Genomic DNA, 23,881 nt, shown 5'->3' on the forward strand with positions numbered 1-23,881 from the left:
TGGAAGCAGGGAACGAAGAACAGTAAGCTACAAACATCTAACGCAGGGGTCGGGAACCTTTTTGGCTGAGAGGGCCGTACAAGCCAAATATTTTAAAGTATTTCCGTGAGAGCCATATCATATTTTTTTTAAGACTGAATACAACTATATGCGTACATTTTTAAGTAAGACCAACATTTTTAGAGTATAATAAGTCTCTTATTCTTTTTAATAACATTATTTTGACGCTAACCAACAATAAATAAAATACTTCTTACCAATAATGCGACCTCTTAAACAGGTGCGGTAGAAACCGGATGGATGGATTAAAATGCATGAGAATGTTTTATATATTGAATGTTATTTTTGACACTGTGATTACCAGCGGAATTTTTCATTACTTACCGTGTTAAGCAATGTCAGTTAAGATTTATCTGAGATTTAGCTGCAGTCATCAAAAGAGCCACATCCGGCTCTACAGCCATAGGTTCCCTACCCCCGATCTAACGGATAAAGCTTACCGCTACGCTGCAAATACACGACACGACAGGAGCGACAAGAGCGACATCGACAAGACAATAATCCAGCAATCGACTGGAGGACAAAACAGGTTCAAATAGTAGTGGAATGATTGACACCAGGTGTGGCCAGGTGCCAATCAGCCGCAGCCGAGGGAAAAAAACGCACTGGGAAAAAAACAGGAAACAGACAAAATAAGAGCGCTGACAGGAACTAAAAACAGGAAATACTAAACACACAGAGGCAAAACTAAAACACAAACACACTGTCAGTGGCAAGCCTGACAGATTCTGATAATAAATAATATTTGATAGCAGCCTGAGTCTCGTTCCCAGTGCTGCCAAAGTTCCTCAGACTGTTTGCTGCAGACATGAAGTTCTCCCCCAGCATCTTAGGGGGGTTGCTTGGTGGTCCCAGTGAGAGGTGACCCAGGAGCTGACCTCAGGCCTGACATCTCCCAGCTGTCCCTGGGAACTGTTCACATTCCCCAGAAGGAAACAAGCTGCACTGAAAGGACCTTTGAGCTCCTCTCTTTCTTCTTTTGTGCCAGGAGAAGCATGTCAGCCAACAGATGCTTGCTTGGCCTTTTTCAAGGTCATCTTTGTCTTCTTATCCAACTCAACATGCATGATCATGTGGTGTCACTTTGCAGCTCCATGTTCCCTGAGGACATGCTATCTTGTCCAAGTTGTGTAGTGCATGCATTATTGTATGTCTAGGTTGTGTAGTGCATGCAGTGTTGTATGTCCAGGTTGTGTAGTGCATGCATTATTGTATGTCTGGGTTGTGTAGTGCATGCAGTGTTGTATGTCCAGGTTGTGTAGTGCATGCAGTGTTGTATGTCTAGGTTGTGTAGTGCATGCAGTGTTGTATGTCCGGGTTGTGTAGTGCATGCAGTGTTGTATGTCCAGGTTGTGTAGTGCATGCAGCGTTGTATGTCCAGGTTGTGTAGTGCATGCAGTGTTGTATGTCTAGGTTGTGTAGTGCATGCAGTGTTGTATGTCCGGGTTGTGTAGTGCATGCAGTGTTGTATGTCCAGGTTGTGTGTATGTCCAGGTTTTGTAGTGCATGCATTATTGTATGTCCAGGTTGTGTAGTGCATGCATTGTTGTATGTCTAGGTTGTGTAGTGCATGCAGTATTGTATGTCCAGGTTGTGTAGTGCATGCAGTGTTGTATGTCCAGGTTGTGTAGTGTATGCATTATTGTATGTCCAGGTTGTGTAGTGCATGCATTATTGTATGTCTGGGTTGTGTAGTGCATGCAGTGTTGTATGTCCAGGTTGTGTAGTGCATGCAGTGTTGTATGTCCAGGTTGTGTAGTGCATGCCGTGTTGTATGTCCAGGTTGTGTAGTGCATGCAGTGTTGTATGTCCAGGTTGTGTAGTGCATGCAGCGTTGTATGTCCAGGTTGTGTAGTGCATGCAGTGTTGTATGTCCAGGTTGTGTAGTGCATGCATTATTGTGTGTCTAGGTTGTGTAGCGCATGCAGTGTTGTATGTCCAGGTTGTGTAGTGCATGCAGTGTTGTATGTCCAGGTTGTGTAGTGCATGCAGTGTTGTATGTCCGGGTTGTATAGTGCATGCAGTGTTGTATGTCTAGGTTGTGTAGTGCATGCAGTATTGTATGTCCAGGTTGTGTAGTGCATGCAGTGTTGTATGTCCAGGTTGTGTAGTGTATGCATTATTGTATGTCCAGGTTGTGTAGTGCATACAGTGTTGTATGTCCAGGTTGTGTAGTGCATGCAGTGTTGTATGTCCAGGTTGTGTAGTGCATGCATTATTGTATGTCCAGATTGTGTAGTGCATGTAGTGTTGTATGTCCAGGTTGTGTAGTGCATGCAGTGTTGTATGTCTAGGTTGTGTAGTGCATGCAGTGTTGTATGTCCAGGTTGTGTAGTGCATGCAGTGTTGTATGTCCAGGTTGTGTAGTGCATGCAGTGTTGTATGTCCAGGTTGTGTAGTGCATGCATTAATGTATGTCCAGGTTGTGTAGTGCATGCAGTGTTGTATGTCCAGGTTGTGTAGTGCATGCAGTGTTGTATGTCCAGATTGTGTAGTGCATGCATTATTGTATGTCTAGGTTGTGTAATTTATGCATTATTGTATGTCCAGGTTGTGTAGTGCATGCAGTGATGTATGTCCGTGTTGTGCAGTGTTGTATGTCCAGGTTGTGTAGTGCATGCATTATTTTATGTCCAGGTTGTGTAGTGCATGCAGTGTTGTATGTCCAGGTTGTGTAGTGCATGCATTATTTTATGTCCAGGTTGTGTAGTGCATGCAGTGTTGTATGTCCAGGTTGTGTAGTGCATGCATTATTGTATGTCTAGGTTGTGTAGTGCATGCAGTGTTGTATGTCCAGGTTGTGTAGTGCATGCATTATTTTATGTCCAGGTCTTATTTACGTGCCTCCACCTTGACAGTATCTCCTCCCCGTCAACCATGTTGTACTTTTTATCGCTTCTATATGGAGTCTGCTAACAGATAAATTACAAACCCCGTTTCCATATGAGTTGGGAAATTGTGTTAGATGTAAATATAAACGGAATACAAAGATTTGCAAACATTTTTCAACCCATATTCAGTTGAATGCACTACAAAGACAATATATTTGATGTTCAAACTCATAAACTTTATTTTTTTTTTGCAAATAATAATTAACTTAGAATTTCATGGCTGCAACACGTGGCAAAGTAGTTGGGAAAGGGCATGTTCACCACTGTGTTACATCACCTTTTCTTTTAACAGAACAGTGAATAAATAAATAATAAATACATAATATACCCTGGTAGGCAAACAAATATTAAATCTATAAATTATCTTTGTCTCAATAAAAAAAAATCTTATTGTGTGTACTTTGTGAACACTTGTAGTTTGAAGATAAAATAAATCATATTGCTGCTCTGTTTCATTTCTTTACTTCATCCATTCCATCATTTAATTCCACATACTGATGTACTAAAGGTTTTAAGTTTTTGTACGTGCATACAAATGTTTTCCATGACATTGTCCTCAAACACTGAAGTTGCTTATTGACCAATGAAAGACACAATTGTGTTGTAAAGTTGATACAATGAAGGCATGCACATACTGTACATACGCCCATTTGGAGAGTTTTTTTTTTTTTTTGGCAGCACGTGGAAAACATGTTTTATTAAGCAGCAATTGTCTCGCCCATGGGATCAGGATTTGTTTTTGTCAGGTTTGGTTTTATTTTTTTGGACAGTCAGTTCCTGTTCCGGAACTTCCTTGTTTTCTTTGTTACCATGCCAACTCATTAATTTTCACCTTGCCCTCCTGTCACGCCCCTGTCCTCAGTTCTCACACCTGTTTGTAGTATACATGTATTTTTTTTTTATATAGCGCTTTTTCTCTGGTGACTCAAAGCACTTTACATAGTGAAACCCAATATCTAAGTTACATCGAAACCAGTGTGGGTGGCACTGGGAGCAGGTGGGTAAAGTGTCTTGCCCAAGAACACAACGGCAGTGACTTGGATGGCGGAAGCGGGGATCGAACCTGCAACCCTCAAGTTGCTGGCACAGTATACCAACCGAGCTATACCGCCCGTAATTATCATGTTCATTATTTAAACCTGTAGTTGCCAGGTGGTCAGCCTGGCGACTTTTCATGTTCCTCAACTGCCTTCATGCCATGCCATGCTGTTTATTATTCTGTCCATTCCACGTAAGTTTTTTGGTTTGTTTTTTGCCACAGTTTGTGTCTTTTGTTCTTTTGTCCTTAGTGAAGTGTGAAGTGAAGTGAATTATATTTATATAGCGCTTTTCTCAAGTGACTCAAAGCGCTTGACATAGTGACACCCAGTATCAAAGTTACATTTAAACCAGTGTGGGTGGCACTGGGAGTGGGTGGGTAAAGTGTCTTGCCCAAGGACACAACGGCAGTAACTAGGATGGCACAAGCGGGAATCGAACCTGCAACCCTCAAGTTGCTGGCACAGCTACTCTACCAACCGAGCTATGCCTTTGTGCTATTCTTTTGTTTTCGGTAGTCAAGTTTGTTCTCCGCCCTTGTGCGCGCCATTTGTTTGCCTTTTTGTAGTTTATTAGTGTATAAAATAAAAATTAACTTACATTCACTTCTGGCTTGTGCCAACTTTCCTTTGCGTTGGAAAAACAAACCATCCCCAAGTCCAAGTCATGACAGCAATAACATGTTAGACTTCAAATGAGTTTTAGGAGAAGTATGTCATCATCTGCAATACAAGCGGAGTGAAAGGTCATCCGTGCACCACCTAAACTACTTTTGCCAGTGAGCTGGGCTCCAGTGCAAACATCTGACTTGATTCTAAGATGACGCCTCATGTTCTTTGACAGAGTGAATCCTGAGAGGGGAAGTCTCCTGGCGGGAGGCAAGATGGCGTCAAACCACATCCTGCGCAGCTACTCCATCATCCCATGTTTCATCTTCGTGGAGGTGAGTTTTTTTGTGTTCTGTGTTTGAGCGTTAGCAACATGACTTTATGTGCTGCATGCAAAATGCTGAAGTGGAGCGTGAAGTGTGGGGATGAGTAAATGTGTGTGTGTGCCTTCCTCCATATTTAATTACCTTGTTAGAGGAAGCTCTTTAATCAGGAGGACGTCTCAGCTTTAATCAGGAGGACGTCTCAGTGCGCTTCTTTTTCCTCCTCATGCCTCCGTGCACACGCTCTTTAAACACGTGTGGTCCTACCTCTTCTCAGGTGACCTTTCACTTTCATTTTGCCTCTTACTTTCACTTCCTGTTTGCATTGCTGCACCTTGCATGCAGCGCAGCCTCATATCCGTTGCACTGGTTATGCAACGCAACAACGTGTCACATGACTCTGCATCTCTTCTCACCCTTGAGAGAGACACTAAAGGAGATTCAAATGTGTTCAAATAGATGTATTTTTAAAAGGTTTCAGGCACATCTTGTCAATCGGGCTTTTTACTGATCGTTTGGAACTCTTCTTATGTTCTTACCGTTCGTCACGGTTTACCTGACACATAAAACATGACAAATGAAGGGGGTGAACAATCCATTTCAGCTGCCAGATGGCAGCAGAGTGTTGAATACTGAAATGAGATTTTCTTATTCAAACGGGGATAGCAGGTTCATTCTATTCATCATACTTGATCATTTCGCGATATTGCCTATTTTTTGCTGAAAGGATTTAGTAGAGAACATCGACGATAAAGTTCGCAACTTTTGGTCGCTAATAAAAAAGCCTTGCCTGTACCGGAAGTAGCAGATGATGTGCGCGTGACGTCACGAGTTGTGGAGCTCCTCACATCTGAACATTGTTTAAAATTATGGCCACCAGCAGCGAGAGCGATTCGGACCGAAAAAGCGACGATTTCCCCATTAATCGTGGATGAGGATAGTGAGAGTGAAGGCCTAGAAAAAAAAAGATAGGGCAGTGGGAGCGATTCAGATGTTATTAGACACATTTACTAGGATAATTCTGGAAAATCCCTTATCTGCTTATTGGTTTACTAGTGTTTTAGTGAGATTATATAGTTGTACCTGAAAGTCGGAGGAGTGTGGCCAGGGAAGTAGTGACTGCCAGTGTCTCTGAGGGAAGCCACGTTTCTCGACAAGGCGAAGCGAAGGCAGCCGGTCGGGCCGGGCTGAGCTTTTTTCCCCCTCCTCCACGGTGGAAGCAAACCACGTTCGGGGGCGGCCGGTAGGAGGAGGCAAGAAAGTCCGCAACTGCCTCTTTGACAGGTGCACGAAGAACGACGCAAGCTTCGCCGACTTATTACTACAATTTTCTCACCGACATGTGGTAGAGAACCATGTTCGCTTGACCGCTCTGTTCCATAGTAAAGCTTCACCTTCGGGAATGTAAACAAGGAAACACCGACAGTTTTAGTGTTGCTTAAGGCGGCCGCAATACACCACTTCCCACCTACATCTTTCTTCTTTGACGTCTCCATTATTTATTGAACAAATTGCAGAAGATTCAGCAACACAGATGTCCAGAATACTGTGGAATTATGCGATTAAAGCAGACGACTTATAGCTGGGATCGGGCTGGAACAAAATGTCCGCTACAATCCGTGACGTCACGCACACGCGTCATCATTCCGCAACGTTTTCAACAGGATACTTCGCGCGAAATTTAAAATTGCAATTTAATAAACTAAAAAGGCCGTATTGGCATGTGTTGCAATGTTAATATTTCATCATTGATATATAAACTATCAGACTGCGTGGTCGGTTGTAGTGGGTTTCAGGGGGCCTTTAAAATGTGTTTTGTGGCAATTCAAATATTAACAACAGCGTCAGTTGCTTTGCAGAGTGTTGCTTTCCTTCATTTGTAGCAGACTGGGTTGCAAAATAACTACCCTCCCCTATAGAACAAGTAGTACATCTTTTTAGGAGCTAACTCTGCACAACAATATTTGTTGCTTCTGGGAAAATTAAGAAAAACAATCAGAGGCCATCCCAAAGATGTTTATCGGGTTTTTCAACACCCAACTCCTCACTGCCTGGCTGGATAAACCTGACATGAATTAGTGCAAATGAAAAATCTGCAAGTCAGCTAAAGTGTAGTGGATTGATTGATGCTTGACTTGTGATTGAAGTGTGACAGGTGACATGTGTGTCAATGTACAAACCCCGTTTCCATATGAGTTGGGAACTTGTGTCAGATTGTAAATATAAATGGAATACAGTGATTTGCAAATCCTTTTCAACCCATATTCAGTTGAATATGCTACAAAGACAACATATTTGATGTTCAAACTGATAAACACTTTTTTTGTTGCAAATAATCATTAACTTTAGAATTTGATGCCAGCCACACGTGACAAAAAAGTTGGGAAAGGTGGCAATAAATCCCGATAAAGTTGAGGAATGCTCATCAAACACTTATTTGGAACATCCCACAGGTGTGCAGGCTAATTGGGAACAGGTGGGTGCCATGATTGGGTATAAAAGCAGCTTCCATGAAATGCTAAGTAATTCACAAACAAGGATGGGGTGAGGGTCACCACTTTGTAAGCAAGTTGTCGAACAGTTTTAGAACAACATTTCTCAAGGAGCTATTGCAAGGAATCTAGGGATTTTACCATCTACGGTCCGTAAAATCATCAAAAGGTTCAGAGAATCTGGAGAAATCACTGCACGTACGCGATGATATTACAGACCTTTGACCCCTCAGGTGATACTGCATTAAAAACCAACATAAGTGTGTAAAGGATATCACCAAATGGGCTCAGGAACACTTCAGAAAACCACTGTCAGTAACTACAGTTGGTCGCTACATCTGTAAGTGCAAGTTAAACCAATTTATCAACAACACCCAGGAACGCTGCTGGCTTCGCTGGGCCCGAGCTCATCTAAGATGGACTGATGCAAAGTGGAAAGATGTTCTGTGGTCTGACGAGTCCACATTTCATGTTATATTTGGAAACTGTGGACGTGGTGTCCTCCGGAACAAAGAGGAACATAACCATCCGGATTGTTATAGGCGCAAAGTTCAAAAGCCAGCATCTGTGATGGTATGGGGGTGTATTAGTGCCCAAGGCATGGGTAACTTACACATCTGTGAAGGCACCATTAATGCTGAAAGATCCATACAGGTTTTGGAGCAATATATGATGTCATCCAAGCAACGTTATCATGGACGCCCCTGCTTATTTCAGCAAGACAATGTCAAGCCACGTGTTACAACAGCGTGGTTTCGTAGTAAAAGAGTACGGGTACTTTCCTGGCCCGCCTGCAGTCCAGACCTATCTTCCATGGAAAATGTGTGGCACATTATGAAGCGTAAAATACGACAATGAGACCCCGGATTGTTGAACGACTGAAGCTCTACATAAAACAAGAATGGGAAAGAATTCCACTTTCAAAGCTTCAACTATTAGTTTCCTCAGTTCCCAAACGTTTATTGAGTGTTGTTAAAAGAACAGGTGATGTAACGCAGTGGTGAACATGCCCTTTCCCAACTACTTTGGCACGTGTTGCAGCCATGAAATTCTAAGTCAATTATTATTTGGGAAAAAAAATAAGTTTATGAGTTTGAATATGAAATATCTTGTCTCTGTAGTGCATTCAACAGAATATGGGTTGAAAAAGATTTGCAAATCGTTGTATTCCTTTTTATATTTACATCGAACAGAATTTCCCAGCTCATATGGAAACGGGGTTTGTAAATAAGCGTTGGCAGTGCGAGTCAGACTGAGTGCGATGTCGATGTCCAGCTGGCATCGGCATAAAGAAGCGACACATGCAGCAATTGTGCAGCTGTAAAAATGTAGTTGTTCACTCAGTGGCTCAGCCTGACTTCATTTCAGGAACAATTTGTAGCTTTCAAGTCTCCTGGCTGCTTGACTTGACCATGATAAGTGTGTTTGGAAATGGCTAATCGTGGCTGTGCATTTTGTCAAATTAGGGTAATTCAATTCCAATAAGTGAGTGTTAGTTCTCGTCCTCCCAACCTGGAAGTGGGAACGCCTGCCAAAGACGTTCAATATTTCAAGTGTAGACAAGAGCAGGCCGACTGATGTACAAACATGGACTCTTTCTTCACTGCAGGGCCATTCTTCTTACTTGATGGGATTCTGCTCAAAACCAGAAGGGATCATGCCCTGACAAATTCTTAAAAGAAATTTTTAATTCTTGTAAACTTCCAACTATAGGACAATGATGTGCAATATTTACGTATAAAATGTCTGACACAGTCTCCGATCAGCATTGGACCAGTTTGGGAAAAAGGGTTTGGGTTAATGTTGTGATGGCCATTGCTGATGAATTCCTGTGGATGCCTATCACTAACATCAATCTTTTCTAGCTGACACACTTTCATTTTTAGTCTCCCGACTGACAGCAACTCATTATGTGTCTCCATACACAGTGTGGAACCGCTCCCACAATCATCTCCATTACTGCAAATAAACTGCATTTCTTAAAGGCCTACTGAATTGAGATTTTCTTATATAAACGGGGATAGCAGGTCCATTCTATGTGTCATACTTGATCATTTTGTGATATTGCCGTATTTTTGCTGAAAGGAGTTAGTAGAGAACATCGACGATAAAGTTCGCAACTTTTGGTCGCTAATAAAAAAGCCTTGCCTGTACCGGAAGTAGCAGACGATGTGCGCGTGACGTCACGGGTTTTAGGGTTCCTCACATTGTTTATAATCATAGCCACCAGCAGCAAGAGCGATTCGGGCCGAGAAAGCGACGATTTTACGATTAATTTGAGCGAGGATGAAATATTTGTGGATGAGGAAAGTTAGAGTGAAGCACTAGGAATAAATTAAAAAAAGGCGACGGCAGTGGGAGTTATTCAGATGTTATTAGACACATTTACTAGGATAATTCTGGAAAATCTCTTATCTGCTTATTGTGTTACTAGTGTTTTAGTGAGATTATAAAGTCATACCTGAAAGTCGGAGGGGTGTGGTGGCCGCCAGTGTCTCTGATAAAAGCCATTTAGGTGCCAAGAAAGTCGCAGCTGCCTTTTTGACAGCTGCAGGAGGACGCAAGCTCCGCTCATGTTTCCGGTAAGAGCCGACTTATTACCACAATTTTCTCACCGAATCCTGCCGGTTGACATGTGGTAGGGAAACATGTCCGCTTGACCGCTTTGTTCCATATTAAAGCTTCACAACAAACAAAGAAACACCAGCTTTGTTTTGGTTGCTAAAGGCAGCTGCAATCCACCGCTTTCCACCAACAGAATTCTTCTTTGACGTCTCCATTATTAATTGAACAAATTGCAAAAGATTCAGCAACACAGATGTCCAAAATACTGTGTAATTATTTGATGAAAAGAGACGACTTTTAGCCGTACGTGGTGCTGGGCTAAAAATGTCCGCTCAACCAATAACGTCACAAATACATCCTTCCGCGACGTTTTCAACAAGAAACTCAGGGGGAAATTTAAAATTGCAATTTAGTAAACTAAAAAGGCCGTATTGGCATGTGTTGCAATGTTAATATTTCATCATTGATATATAAGCTATTAGACTGCGTGGTCGGTAGTAGTGGGTTTCAGTAGGCATTAGTATCTTAAATATCATTATCAAGGGAGGATGAGGCTAAAAATGGTATAGCGAGACAGGTGCAGGCATGCTAATATCTAAGCAAACCAATAAGATAGTTTTAAAGAACTACAACAGTAGTGTAGTAGACCTAAGTATTCATCAAGTACCACTATAATGACAATATAAAAGGCCTACTGAAACCCACTACTACCGACCACGCATTCTGATAGTTTATATATCAATGATGAAATATTAACATTGCAACACATGCCAATACGGCCGGGTTAGTTTACTAAATTGCAATTTTAAATTTTCCGCGAAGTATCCTGTTGAAAACGTCGCGGTATGATGACTCGTATGATGACCCGTGCGTTTGATGTCTCGGGTTGTAGTGGACATTATTTTCCAGCCCGATACAAGCTATAAGTCAACTGCTTTAATCGCATAATTACACAGTATTCTGGACATCTGTGTTGCTGAATCTTTTGCAATTTGTTCAATTAATAATGGAGTCGTCAAAGAAGAAAGATGTAGGTGGGAAGCTTTTAGCCTTTAGCCACACAAACACAGCCGGTGTTTCCTTGTTTAAAATTACCGAAGGTGAAGCTTTACTATGGATCAGAGCAGTCAAGCGAACATGGATCCCGACTACATGTCAACCGGCAGTTTTCGGTGAGAAAATTGTGGTAATAAGTCGGCTCTTACCGGAGACATCAGCAGGGCTTCCGTCCTGCTGCAGCTGCGTGACTTCCCTCAGAGACTCTGGCGTCAACACACCCGTGGCCACACCCCTCCGACTTTCAGGTACTATTCAATCTCACTAAAACACTAGCAACACAATAGGCGGATAAGGGATTTTCCAGAACTATCCTACTAAATGTGTCTAATAACACCTTCTTTTTTTTTTTTTTACTTTTTTTTTTCTTTCTAGTCCATCCATCCATTTATTACCGCTTATTCCCTTTTGGGGTTGCGGGGGCCGCTGGCGCCTATCTCAGCTACAATCGGGCGGAAGGCAGGGTACACCCTGGACAAGTCGCCACCTCATCAACATTCACACTCACATTCACACACTAGGGCCAATTTAGTGTTGCCAATCAACCTATCCCCAGGTGCATGTCTTTGGAAGTGGGAGGAAGCCGGAGTACCCGGAGGGAACCCACGCGTTCACGGGGAGAACATGCAAACTCCACACAGAAAGATCCCGAGCCTGGATTTGAACCCAGGACTGCAGGACCTTCGTATTGTGAGGCAGACGCACTAACCCCTCTCCCACCGTGAAGCCCTTCTTTCTTGCTAGTCCTTCACTCTTAATTTCCATCCATCCATCCATTTTCTACCGCTTATTCCCTTTTGGTGTCGCGGGGGTCGCTGGCGCCTATCTCAGCTACAATCGGGCTGAAGGCAGGGTACACCCTGGACAAGTCGCCACCTCATCGCAGGGCCAACACAGATAGACAAACAACATTCACACTCACATTCACACACTAGGGCCAATTTAGTGTTGCCAATCAACCTATCCCCAGGTGCATGTCTTTGGAAGTGGGAGGAAGCCGGAGTACCCGGAGGGAACCCACGCATTCACGGGGAGAACATGCAAACTCCACACAGAAAGATCCCGAGCCTGGATTTGAACCCAGGACTGCAGGACCTTCGTATTGTGAGGCAGACGCACTAACCCCTCTCCCACCGTGAAGCCCTTCTTTCTTGCTAGTCCTTCACTCTTAATTTCCTCATCCACAAATCTTTCATCCTCGCTCAAATTAATGGGGAAATTGTCGCTTTCTCGGTCCGAATAGCTCTAGCTGCTGGTGGCTATGATTGTAAACAATGTTCAGGTGTGAGGAGCTTCACAACACGTGACGTTACGCACATCGTCTGCTACTTCCGGTACAGGCAAGGCTTTTTTATTAGCGACCAAAAGTTGCAAACTTTATCGTCGATGTTCTCTACTAAATCCTTTCAGCAAAAATATGGCAATATCGCGAAATGATCAAGTATGACACATAGAACGGACCTGCTATCCCCGTTTAAATAAGAACATCTCATTTCAGTAGGCCTTTAAATACAGTAGTGTAGTAGATCTAAGTAGTCATTAAAAACAAGGCAGTTTTTATTCAGCAAGTTTTAGGCACTGTAACATCAAACAGTCTGAACAGTAACACTGTGTTTAGATATGTAATTGAAGGATACCACAGTATGGAGTACACGTGGTATGTGTACCACAGTTTGAGAACCGCTGGTGTAGAGAGAGGATTATATAACAACAACTCAGGATAATAGTAGTTTATGCTTTGGTTTGATCATTTTGCAATGTATTAGATATTTAGTATGTATCACAAGAGAATAAGGACTAATTGATATTGTAGCGTACCTTCCTGTGTTTTTGTCTGGTTATGATTGTGCTGAAAAATGGAATCATTCACTTCCTGTGTAACTATTTGGTATCAGATCCATACCTAAATGTGTGGTATCATCCACAATTAATGTCAAGTATCAAAGAAGAGAAGAACAAGTGATTATTACGTTTGAGCAGAAGTGAAGATAGAATCATGTTACAACAGAAAGTAAGCAGATTTTAAGAGTAAATGAAGAAGATGAATCATACTTTTGAGAAGAATATCACACATTTTTGATAGACAGAAAACTGATGTCAACATATGCGGTTGTCAACATAAACTTTTACACGATTAAGTGTGACTTTGATATTACATTTGTACTTTATCTTGGTGGATATTGACTTATGGAGTGCCTCTGACAGTCAAATACTGTTTAAAGCAGTGTTTCTCAAATGGGGGTACGGGTACCCCTGGGGGTACTTGAAGGTATGCCAAGGGGTACGTGAGATTTTTTTTTAAATATTCTAAAAAAGAGCAACAATTCAAAAATCCTTCATAAATATATTTATTGAATAATACTTCAACAAAATATGAATGTAAGTTCATAAACTGTGAAAAGAAATGCAACAATGCAATATTCAGTGTTGACAGCTAGATTTTTTTGTGGACATGTTCCATAAATATTGATGCTAAAGATTTTTTTTTTTTGTGAAGAAATGTTTAGATTTAAGTTCATAAATCCAGATGGATCTCTATTACAATCCCCAAAGAGAGCACTTTAAATTGATGATTACTTCTATGTGTAGAAATCTGTATTTATAATTGAATCACGAGTTTATTTTTCAACAAGTTTTTAGTTATTTATATATCAATCAATCAATGTTTACTTATATAGCCCTAAATCACTAGTGTCTCAAAGGGCTGCACAAACCACTACGACATCCTCGGTAGGCCCACATAAGGGCAAGGAAAACTCACACCCAGTGGGACGTCGGTGACAATGATGACTATGAGAACCTTGGAGAGGAGGAAAGCAATGGATGTCGAGCGGGTCTAACATAATACTGTGAAAGTTCAATCTATAATGGATCCAACACAGTCGCGAGAGTCCAGTCCAAAGCGGATCCAACACAGCAGCGAGAGTCCCGTTCACAGCGGAGCCAGCAGGAAACCATCCCAATATCTTTTTTTTCACATAGTTCAAGCAATATTTTGCACTGTTATACAATTTGATGAATCAGAAACTGATGACATAGTGCTGTATTTTACTTCTTTATCTCTTTCTTTCAACCAAAAATGCTTTGCTCTGATTAGGGCAGGGGGAAGGGAACCTATGGCTTTAGAGCCAGATGTGGCTCTTTTGATGACTGCATCTGGCTCTCAGATTAATTTTAGCTGACATTGCTTAACACAATAAATAATGAATAATTCCCCTGGTAATCAGCGTTAAAAATAACGTTCAATATTAGAAAAAATCTCATGCATTTTTATCCATCCATCCGTTTTCTACCGCACCTGTTCAAGAAGTCAAGAATGGCAAGAAGTATTTTATTCATTATTAGTTAGCTTCAGAATAAACATTTTATTAAAAAGAATAACAGACATGTTCTACCCTGATGTTGGTTTTACATAAAAATGCACACATTTAGTTGTATTCAGTGTTAAAAAATTTTTATATGGCTCTCACAGAAATACATTTTAAAATATTTGGCTTCCATGGCTCTCTCAGCCAAAAAGGTTCCCAACCCCTGGATTAGGGGGTACTTGAATTAAAAAAAATGTCACACCGGGTACATCACTGAAAAAAGGTTGAGAACCACTGGCTTAAAGGCCTACTGAAACCCACTACTACCGACCACGCTGTCTGATAGTTTATATATCAATGATGAAATATTAACATTGCAACACATGCCAATACGGCCGCTTTAGTTTACTAAATTGCAATTTTAAATTTCCCGCGAAGTGTCATGTTGAAAACGTCGCGGAATGTTGACGCGCGCTTGTGACGTTATTGGATGGAGCGGACATTTTATCCCATTATCACTCACGGCTAAAAGTCGTCTGCTTTAATCGCATAATTACACAGTAATTTGGACATCTGTGCTGCTGAATCTTTTTGCAATTTGTTCAATTAATAATGGAGACATCAAAGAAGAATGCTGTTGGTGGAAAGCGGTGTATTGCAGCTGCCTTTAGCAACCAAAACACAGCCGGTGTTTCTTTGTTTGTTGTGAAGCTTTAATATGGAACAGAGCGGTCAAGCGAACGTGTTTCTCTACCACATGTCCACCGGCAGGTTTCGGTGAGAAAATTGTGGTCATAAGTCAGCTCTTACTGTAGTTGTGAGCGGAGCTTGCGTCTTCCTGCAGCAGCTGTCAAAGAGGCAGCTGCGGCTTTCTTGGCTCCTCCATGGCTTCCATCAGAGACATTGTCAGTCACCACACCCCTCCGACTTTCAGGTATGACTTTATAATCTCACTAAAACACTATTAACACAATAAGCAGATAAGGGACTTTCCAGAATTATCCTAGTAAATGTGTCTAATAACATTTGAATCGCTCCCACAGCCATCGCCTATTTAAAAAAAAATTGTATTGTTATTATTTTTTTCTAGTGCTTCACTCTAACTTTCCTCATTCATGAATCTTTCATCTTCGCTCAAATTAATGGGGAAATTGTCACTTTCTCGGTCCGAATTGCTCTTGCTGCTGGTAGCTATGATTGTAAACAATGTGAGGATATCAGGAGCCCTACAACCCGTGACGTAACGCCCACTTTCGGTACAGGCAAGGCTTTTTTATTAGCAACCAAAAGTTGCGAACTTTATCATCGATGTTCTCTACTAAATCCTTTCAGCAAAAATATGGCAATATCGCGAAATGATCAAGTTTGACACATAGAATGGACCTGCTATCCCCGTTTATATAAGAAAATCTCATTCCAGTAGGCCTTTAAATGGGTTCCAGATGGAAAGAGATGCCAAATGTGTTTCTTTAACTGTCCTCATTTTATTTCCAAGGATGTTCCTTCACATAAAAGCACTTTTGTTATTAGTTTCCTCCTCCGGCTGCCTGCCCGACACCACATTGAGATGCTTGTTTGCTGACATGATGGAGACAGTAACAGTCTATCTAATTCCGGTGGAGTAGCTGGCCTGTGCGATGACATCTCATGTGTGATGACATCTCATGGCTCTCTGTCACCGCCTTCCTGTCGCCAACATCAGGAGCATCGCTCTTTGATCTTTTTACAAATAATGTCTTCACCTCATTTGAAGAAAGAGAATGTGTGTTATCAGAAGAAGTGAGATCCAGCATCACCAGGGAGGTGTGAGGACGAGTCGGCAGAGGAAAGTCTGATGAGGCCAGGTGGAAGGAAGTCAATTAATTAAGAGATGGAAGTGTAGTGACGGAAAAGATGCTGAACTTCCCTCAGGGTGTGGTTATGTAACGCTGGAGTTTAGCAGCAAACTAGGGAGGATATATCATCCTGTCAATAATACTGCTGTCCTATAAAATCATTTTATATATACATATTATATATAGCACATGTTACATGTTGTATATACATGTTATATATAAATGTTATGTATAAGGAGAATATATCATCATGTCAATACTACCGCTGTCCTATAAAAGCTTTTTATATATACATGTTATATGTAGCACATGTTATATATACATATATAAAACCATCAGTCATGTTGCAAAACCATCATTCATTTTGCAAAAACCATCAGTCATGTTGCAAAAGCATCAGTCATTTTGCAAAAACCATCAGTCATTTTGCTAAAACCATCATTCATGTTGGAAAAAGCATCAGTCATGTTGCAAAATGCATCGGTCATGTTGCAAAAGCATCAGTCATGTTGCAAAAGCATCAGTCATGTTGCAAAAGCATCAGTCATGTTGCAAAAGCATCAGTCATGTTGCAAAACCATCATTCATTTTGCAATAACCATCAGTCATGTTGCAAAAACCATCAATCATGTTTCAAAAAGCATCAGTCATGTTGCAAAAACCATCAGTCATGTTGCAAAAAACATTGGTCATGTTGCAAAAAGTATCAGTAATGTTGCAAAAACCATCAGTCATGTTGCAAAAGCATCAGTCATGTTGCAAAAACATCAGTCATTTTTGCAAAAACCATCAATCTTGTTGCAAAAACCATCATTAATTTTGCAATAACCAGCAGTCATGTTGCAAAACCATCGTTCATTTTGCAATAACCATCAGTCATGTTGCAAAAAGCATCAGTCATGTTGCAAAAAACATCCGTCATGTTGCAAAAACCATCAGTCATATTGCAAAAACCATCATTCATTTTGCAAAAAACATTGGTCATGTTGCAAAAGCATCAGTCATGTTGCAAAAACATCAGTCATTTTTGCAAAAACCATCAATCTTGTTGCAAAAACCATCATTCATTTTGCAATAACCAGCAGTCATGTTGCAAAACCATCGTTCATTTTGCAATAACCATCAGTCATGTTGCAAAAAGCATCAGTCATGTTGCAAAAACATCTGTCATGTTGCAAAAACCATCAGTCATGTTGCAAAAACATCATTCATTTTGCAATAACCATCAGTCATGTTGCAAAAGCCATCAGTCATGTTGCAAAACCATGATTTATTTTGCAATAACCATCATTCATGTTGCAAAACCATCATTCATTTTGCAATAACCATCAGTCATGTTGCAAAAACCATCAGTCATGCTGCAAAAACCATCAGTCATGTTGCAAAAACCATCAATCATGTTGCAAAAACCATCAGTCATGTTGCAAAACCATCAGTCATGTTGCAAAAACCATCAGTCATGTTGCAAAAACCATCAGTCATGTTGCAAAAACCATCAGTCATGTTGCAAAAACCATCAGTCATGTTGCAAAAACCATCAGTCATGTTGCAAAAGCATCAGTCATGTTGCAAAAACCATCAATCATGTTGCAAAAACCATCAGTCATGTTGCAAAACCATCAGTCATGTTGCAAAAACCATCAGTCATTTTGCAAAAAGCATCAATCATGTTGCAAAAGCATCAGTCATGTTACAAAAAGCATCAATCATGTTGCAAAAAGCATCAGTCATGTTGCAAAAGCATCAGTCATGTTGCAAAAAGCATCAGTCATGTTGCAAAAGCATCAGTCATGTTACAAAAAGCATCAATCATGTTGCCAAAAGTATCAGTCATGTTGCAAAAGCATCAGTCATGTTGTAAAAAGCATCAGTCATGTTGCAAAAACCATCAGTCATGTTGCAAAAACCATCAGTCATGTTGCAAAAAGCATCAGTCATGTTGCAAAAGCATCAGTCATGTTGCAAAAACCATCAATCATGTTGCAAAAACCATCAGTCATGTTGCAAAAGCATCAGTCATGTTGCAAAAACATCAGTCATTTTTGCAAAAACCGTCAATCTTGTTACAAAAACCATCATTAATTTTGCAATAACCAGCAGTCATGTTGCAAAACCATCGTTCATTTTGCAATAACCATCAGTCATGTTGCAAAAAGCATCAGTCATGTTGCAAAAAACATCTGTCATGTTGCAAAAACCATCAGTCATGTTGCAAAACCATCATTCATTTTGCAATAACCATCAGTCATGTTGCAAAAGCCATCAGTCATGTTGCAAAACCATGATTTATTTTGCAATAACCATCATTCATGTTGCAAAACCATCATTCATTTTGCAATAACCATCAGTCATGTTGCAAAAACCATCAGTCATGCTGCAAAAACCATCAGTCATGTTGCAAAAACCATCAATCATGTTGCAAAAACCATCAGTCATGTTGCAAAACCATCAGTCATGTTGCAAAAACCATCAGTCATGTTGCAAAAACCATCAGTCATGTTGCAAAAACCATCAGTCATGTTGCAAAAACCATCAGTCATGTTGCAAAAGCATCAGTCATGTTACAAAAGCATCAGTCATGTTGCAAAAACCATCAGTCATGTTGCAAAAGCATCAGTCATGTTGCAAAAACCATCAATCATGTTGCAAAAACCATCAGTCATGTTGCAAAACCATCAGTCATGTTGCAAAAACCATCAGTCATTTTGCAAAAGCATCAGTCATGTTACAAAAAGCATCAATCATGTTGCAAAAAGCATCAGTCATGTTGCAAAAGCATCAGTCATGTTGCAAAAAGCATCAATCATGTTGCAAAAAGCATCAGTCATGTTGCAAAAAGCATCAGTCATGTTACAAAAAGCATCAATCATGTTGCAAAAAGCATCAGTCATGTTGCAAAAGCATCAGTCATGTTGCAAAAGCATCAGTCATGTTACAAAAAGCATCAATCATGTTGCAAAAAGCATCAGTCATGTTGCAAAAGCATCAATCATGTTGCAAAAGCATCAGTCATGTTACAAAAAGCATCAATCATGTTGCAAAAAGCATCAGTCATGTTGCAAAAGCATCAGTCATGTTGCAAAAGCATCAGTCATGTTACAAAAAGCATCAATCATGTTGCCAAAAGTATCAGTCATGTTGCAAAAGCATCAGTCATGTTGCAAAAAGCATCAGTCATGTTGCAAAAACCATCAGTCATGTTGCAAAAACCATCAGTCATGTTGCAAAAACCATCAGTCATGTTGCAAAAACCATCAGTCATGTTGCAAAAAGCATCAGTCATGTTGCAAAAGCATCAGTCATGTTGCAAAAACCATCAATCATGTTGCAAAAACCATCAGTCATGTTGCAAAACCATCAGTCATGTTGCAAAAACCATCAGTCATTTTGCAAAAAGCATCAATCATGTTGCAAAAGCATCAGTCATGTTACAAAAAGCATCAATCATGTTGCAAAAAGCATCAGTCATGTTGCAAAAGCATCAGTCATGTTGCAAAAACCATCAATCATGTTGCAAAAACCATCAATCATGTTGCAAAAAGCATCAGTCATGTTGCAAAAGCATCAGTCATGTTGCAAAAACCATCAATCATGTTGCAAAAACCATCAGTCATGTTGCAAAAACCATCAATCATGTTGCAAAAAGCATCAGTCATGTTGCAAAAGCATCAGTCATGTTGCAAAAAGCATCAGTCATGTTGCAAAAACCATCAATCATGTTGCAAAAAGCATCAGTCATGTTGCAAAAGCATCAGTCATGTTGCAAAAAGCATCAGTCATGTTGCAAAAGCATCAGTCGTGTTACAAAAAGCATCAATCATGTTGCCAAAAGTATCAGTCATGTTGCAAAAGCATCAGTCATGTTGCAAAAGCATCAGTCATGTTGCAAAAGCATCAGTCATGTTGCAAAAAGCATCAGTCATGTTGCAAAAGCATCAGTCATGTTGCAAAAGCATCAGTCATGTTGCAAAAAGCATCAGTCATGTTGCAAAAGCATCAGTCATGTTGCTGTGGATGATATCTCCCAGCACGAAGTCTCTCCTTAGGGAGATCTGACTCACTGTTGGCAGAAGTCACTGAGCTGCCCAAAGGACTTTAGAGAAGGACTGATGTGTTTGGACTTACACTTTTAGGGCCTGATGTACTTAGAGCCTAGAACTAATAGTGGGCAAGTTGCATGTGATCTACTAAGACTGGCAGTGCAATTGATAACAAGTCATTTAATATTTAATTGATATTGTTACATCCTTTGTTTGTGTTTAAGTATAATTGTGATCAAATTCAATGATTTAGAAAATCTTAAGTATCGATATCAGCATTGATGTGACCGATACTGCTCCTGCAACGTGTTGGTATTGGAAGGATGCCCACATTTGTAGTATCGCCTAAAAGTAATGTCAAGCATCCAAACAAAATGGGAAGTGTTTGTTAAATGGAACAGAAGTGTAGATAAAAACCTGTTTAAACAGAAAATAACATGATGTCAACAGAACATCCGTAAGTAGATTAATAATACTTTTGACTAAATAATACAGCCGGAAATGACGCTAGATGTCACTGCATATATCCGCAACTAAATTAGGAGCTCAAAGCAAGCACAAAGCGTGTAATCAAATATATATATATATATATATATATTGGCAACACTAAATTGGCCGTAGTGTGTGAATGTGAGTGTGAATGTTGTCTGTCTATCTGTGTTGGCCCTGCGATGAGGTGGCGACTTGTCCAGGGTGTACCCCGCCTTCCGCCCGATTGTAGCTGAGTTAGGCGCCAGCGCCCCCCGCGACCCCGAAAGGGAATAAGCGGTAGAAAATGGATGGATGGATGGATGGATATATATATATATATACATATATACTGTATATATATATACATATATATATATATATACATATATATATATATATACATATATATATATATATGTATGCTGGGGAAACACTAGAAAAAAACGTTTTCCTCAGTTTAAAGGCCTACTGAAATTAGATTTTCTTATTTAAACGGGGATAGCGGGTCCATTCTATGTGTCATACTTGATCATTTCGCGATATTGTCATATTTTTGCTGAAAGGATTTAGTAGAGAACATCGACGATAAAGTTCGCAACTTTTGGTCGCTAATAAAAAAGCCTTGCCTGTACCGGAAGTAGCAGACGATGTGCGCGTGACGTCACGGGTTGTAGAGCTCCTCACAACTGAATATTGTTTACAATCATGGCCACCAGCAGCGAGAGCGATTCAGACCGAGAAAGCGTCGATTTCTCCATTAATTTGAGCGAGGATGAAAGATACGTGGATGAGGAAACCGAGAGTGAAGGACTAGAACAGGGTCGGGAACCTATGGCTTTCGAGCCAGATCTGGCTCTTTTGATGACTGCATCTGGCTCTCGGATAAATTTTAGCTGACATTAGGGAACACGGTATGTAATTAATAATTCCGCTGGTAATCACTGTGTTAAATATAACGTTCAAAATATAAAAAATTCTCCATCCATCCATCCATCCATCCATCCATCTTCTTCCGCTTATCCGAGGTCGGGACGCGGGGGCAGCAGCCTAAGCAGGGAAGCCCAGACTTCCCTCTCCCCAGCCACTTCATCCATTCGTTTACTACCACACCTGTTCAAGACGTCGCATTAATAGTAATAAGTATTGTATTTTTTATTGATTAGCTTCAGAATAACAATATTAGTAGAAAGAATGAAATACTGTACCATTAAAAAAAGCTGGTCTTACTTAAAAATGCACGCATTAAGTTGTATTGAGTGTTAAAAATATATTATATGGCTCTCACGGAAATACATTTAGCTTTCATGGCTCTCTCAGCCAAAAGGTTCCCGACCTCTGGACTAGAACAAAAAAAAAAGACGAGGGCAGTAGGAACAATTCAGATGTTATTAGACACATTTACTAGGATAATTCTGGAAAATTCCTTATCTGCTTATTGTGTTATTAGTGTTTTAGTGAGATTATATGGTCGTACCTGAACAACCTGAAGGTTGGCCCCGCACCTTCCTTCAGCACCAGTCTACGGGTGGTGACGATGCCCATCTTTGCCTTTCGCAAGGGACCCTCTTCGAAACACGATCTTTCGGAATGATCGCTGCATAATATCCACTGTACTTTGTGTGTGTGGTCCAATCCAACCGTGTTCGCCTGATACCTCTGTTTCATAGTAAAGCTTCACCGTCATCTTTCGGGAATGTAAACAATGAAACACCGGCTGTGTTTGTGTTGCTAAAGCCGGCCGCAATACTCCGCTTCCCACCTACAGCTTTCTTCTTTGATGTCTAGATTGTCCATTGAACAAATTGCCATAGATTCAGCAACACAGATGTCCAGAATACTGTGGAATTTCGTGATGAAAACAGCCGAGCTAATAGCTGGGAACGATGCTGGAACAAAACGTCCTTGACAATCCGTGACGTCCACGAACGCGTTATCATACCGAAACGTTTCAGACAGAAATTTCGGCGCGAAATTTAAAATTGCAATTTAGTAAACAAACCCGGCTGTATTGGCATGTGTTGCAATGTTAATATTTCATCATTGATATATAAACTATCAAACTGCGTGGTCGGTAGTAGTGGGTAAATTAGACTAAACAACAATACACACTAACAAACAAAGACTACATAATAAAATGATTGACTGGCAATTTCTCGCCTAAAGTCAGCTTCTTCTGACCTTTGACCAGGAACAAAACAAGCAGAATAAAATTAAGTAACCACTAGTTTCCCCAAGAACAATTTGTTTTCTCAAGTAAATTATCTCTCCTTTGCTCCAAAGACTGCATCAATGATTCAAACGAGACAGAGCTTATTTCCTCTCGGTGTTGTGCATGCGAGCTAAAAAGCGATGCCATGGTTTCTCCTTCCATGCACTTCATGCTCTTCTTGCACTTCCTGCTCTTCATGTTCTTCATGCTCTTCATGCACTTCATGCTTTTCATGCTCTTCTTCATGCACTTCATGCTCTTCATGGACTTTATGCTCTTCATGCACTTAATGCTCTTCATGCTCTTCATGCACTTAATGCACTTAATGCTCTTCATGCTCTTCATGCACTTCCTGCTCTTCATGCACTTAATGCTCTTCATGCTCTTCATGCACTTCCTGCTCTTTATGCTCTTCATGCCCTTCAAGCTGTTCATGTGCGTCATGCTCTTCATGCAGTTCATGCAGTTCATGCTCTTCTTCATGCACTTCATGCTCTTCTTCATACACTTCATGCACTTCATGCTCTTCTTCATGCACTTCATGCTCTTCATGCTCTTCATGCACTTCATGCTCTTCATGCTCTTCATGCACTTCCTGCACTTCCTGCTCTTCATGCTTTTTGTCCACTTCTTGCTCTTCATGCACTTCCTGCTCTTCATGCCCTTCATGCACTTCATGCATTTCCTGCTCTTAATGCTCTTAATGCACTTCATGCACTTCATACTCTTCATGCACTTCCTGCTCTTCATGCTCTTTGTCCACTTCTTGCTCTTCATGCACTTCATGCTCTTCTTGCACTTCCTGCTCTTCATGCAGTTCATGCTCTTCTCCATGCACTTCATGCTCTTCATGCACATCATGCTCGTCATGCACTTCATGCACGTCATGCTCTTCATGTTTTTCTTCATGCACTTCATGCTCTTCATGCACTTCATGTTCGTCTTCTTGCACTTCATGATCTTCAGGATCGTCATGCACTTCATG

The 23,881-nt window shown here is 40.6% G+C and overlaps 1 protein-coding gene across 2 annotated transcripts in view; it reads left to right on the forward strand.

Moving 5' to 3' along the window:
• The window catches only part of plppr1 (phospholipid phosphatase related 1), a 128,845-nt gene that overhangs the window by 33,571 nt on the left and 71,393 nt on the right, over positions 1-23,881 (forward strand). For both annotated transcript variants that reach the window (XM_061876975.1, XM_061876976.1), the window contains exon 2: positions 4,833-4,932. In XM_061876975.1, coding sequence (XP_061732959.1) covers positions 4,873-4,932 — 60 coding nt within the window. In that variant the 5' untranslated portion in view covers positions 4,833-4,872. The remainder of the gene's footprint in view (positions 1-4,832; positions 4,933-23,881) is intronic.

The sequence above is a fragment of the Nerophis ophidion genome, linkage group LG17 (assembly GCF_033978795.1).
Source record: "Nerophis ophidion isolate RoL-2023_Sa linkage group LG17, RoL_Noph_v1.0, whole genome shotgun sequence".
NCBI lineage: Eukaryota > Metazoa > Chordata > Actinopteri > Syngnathiformes > Syngnathidae > Nerophis > Nerophis ophidion.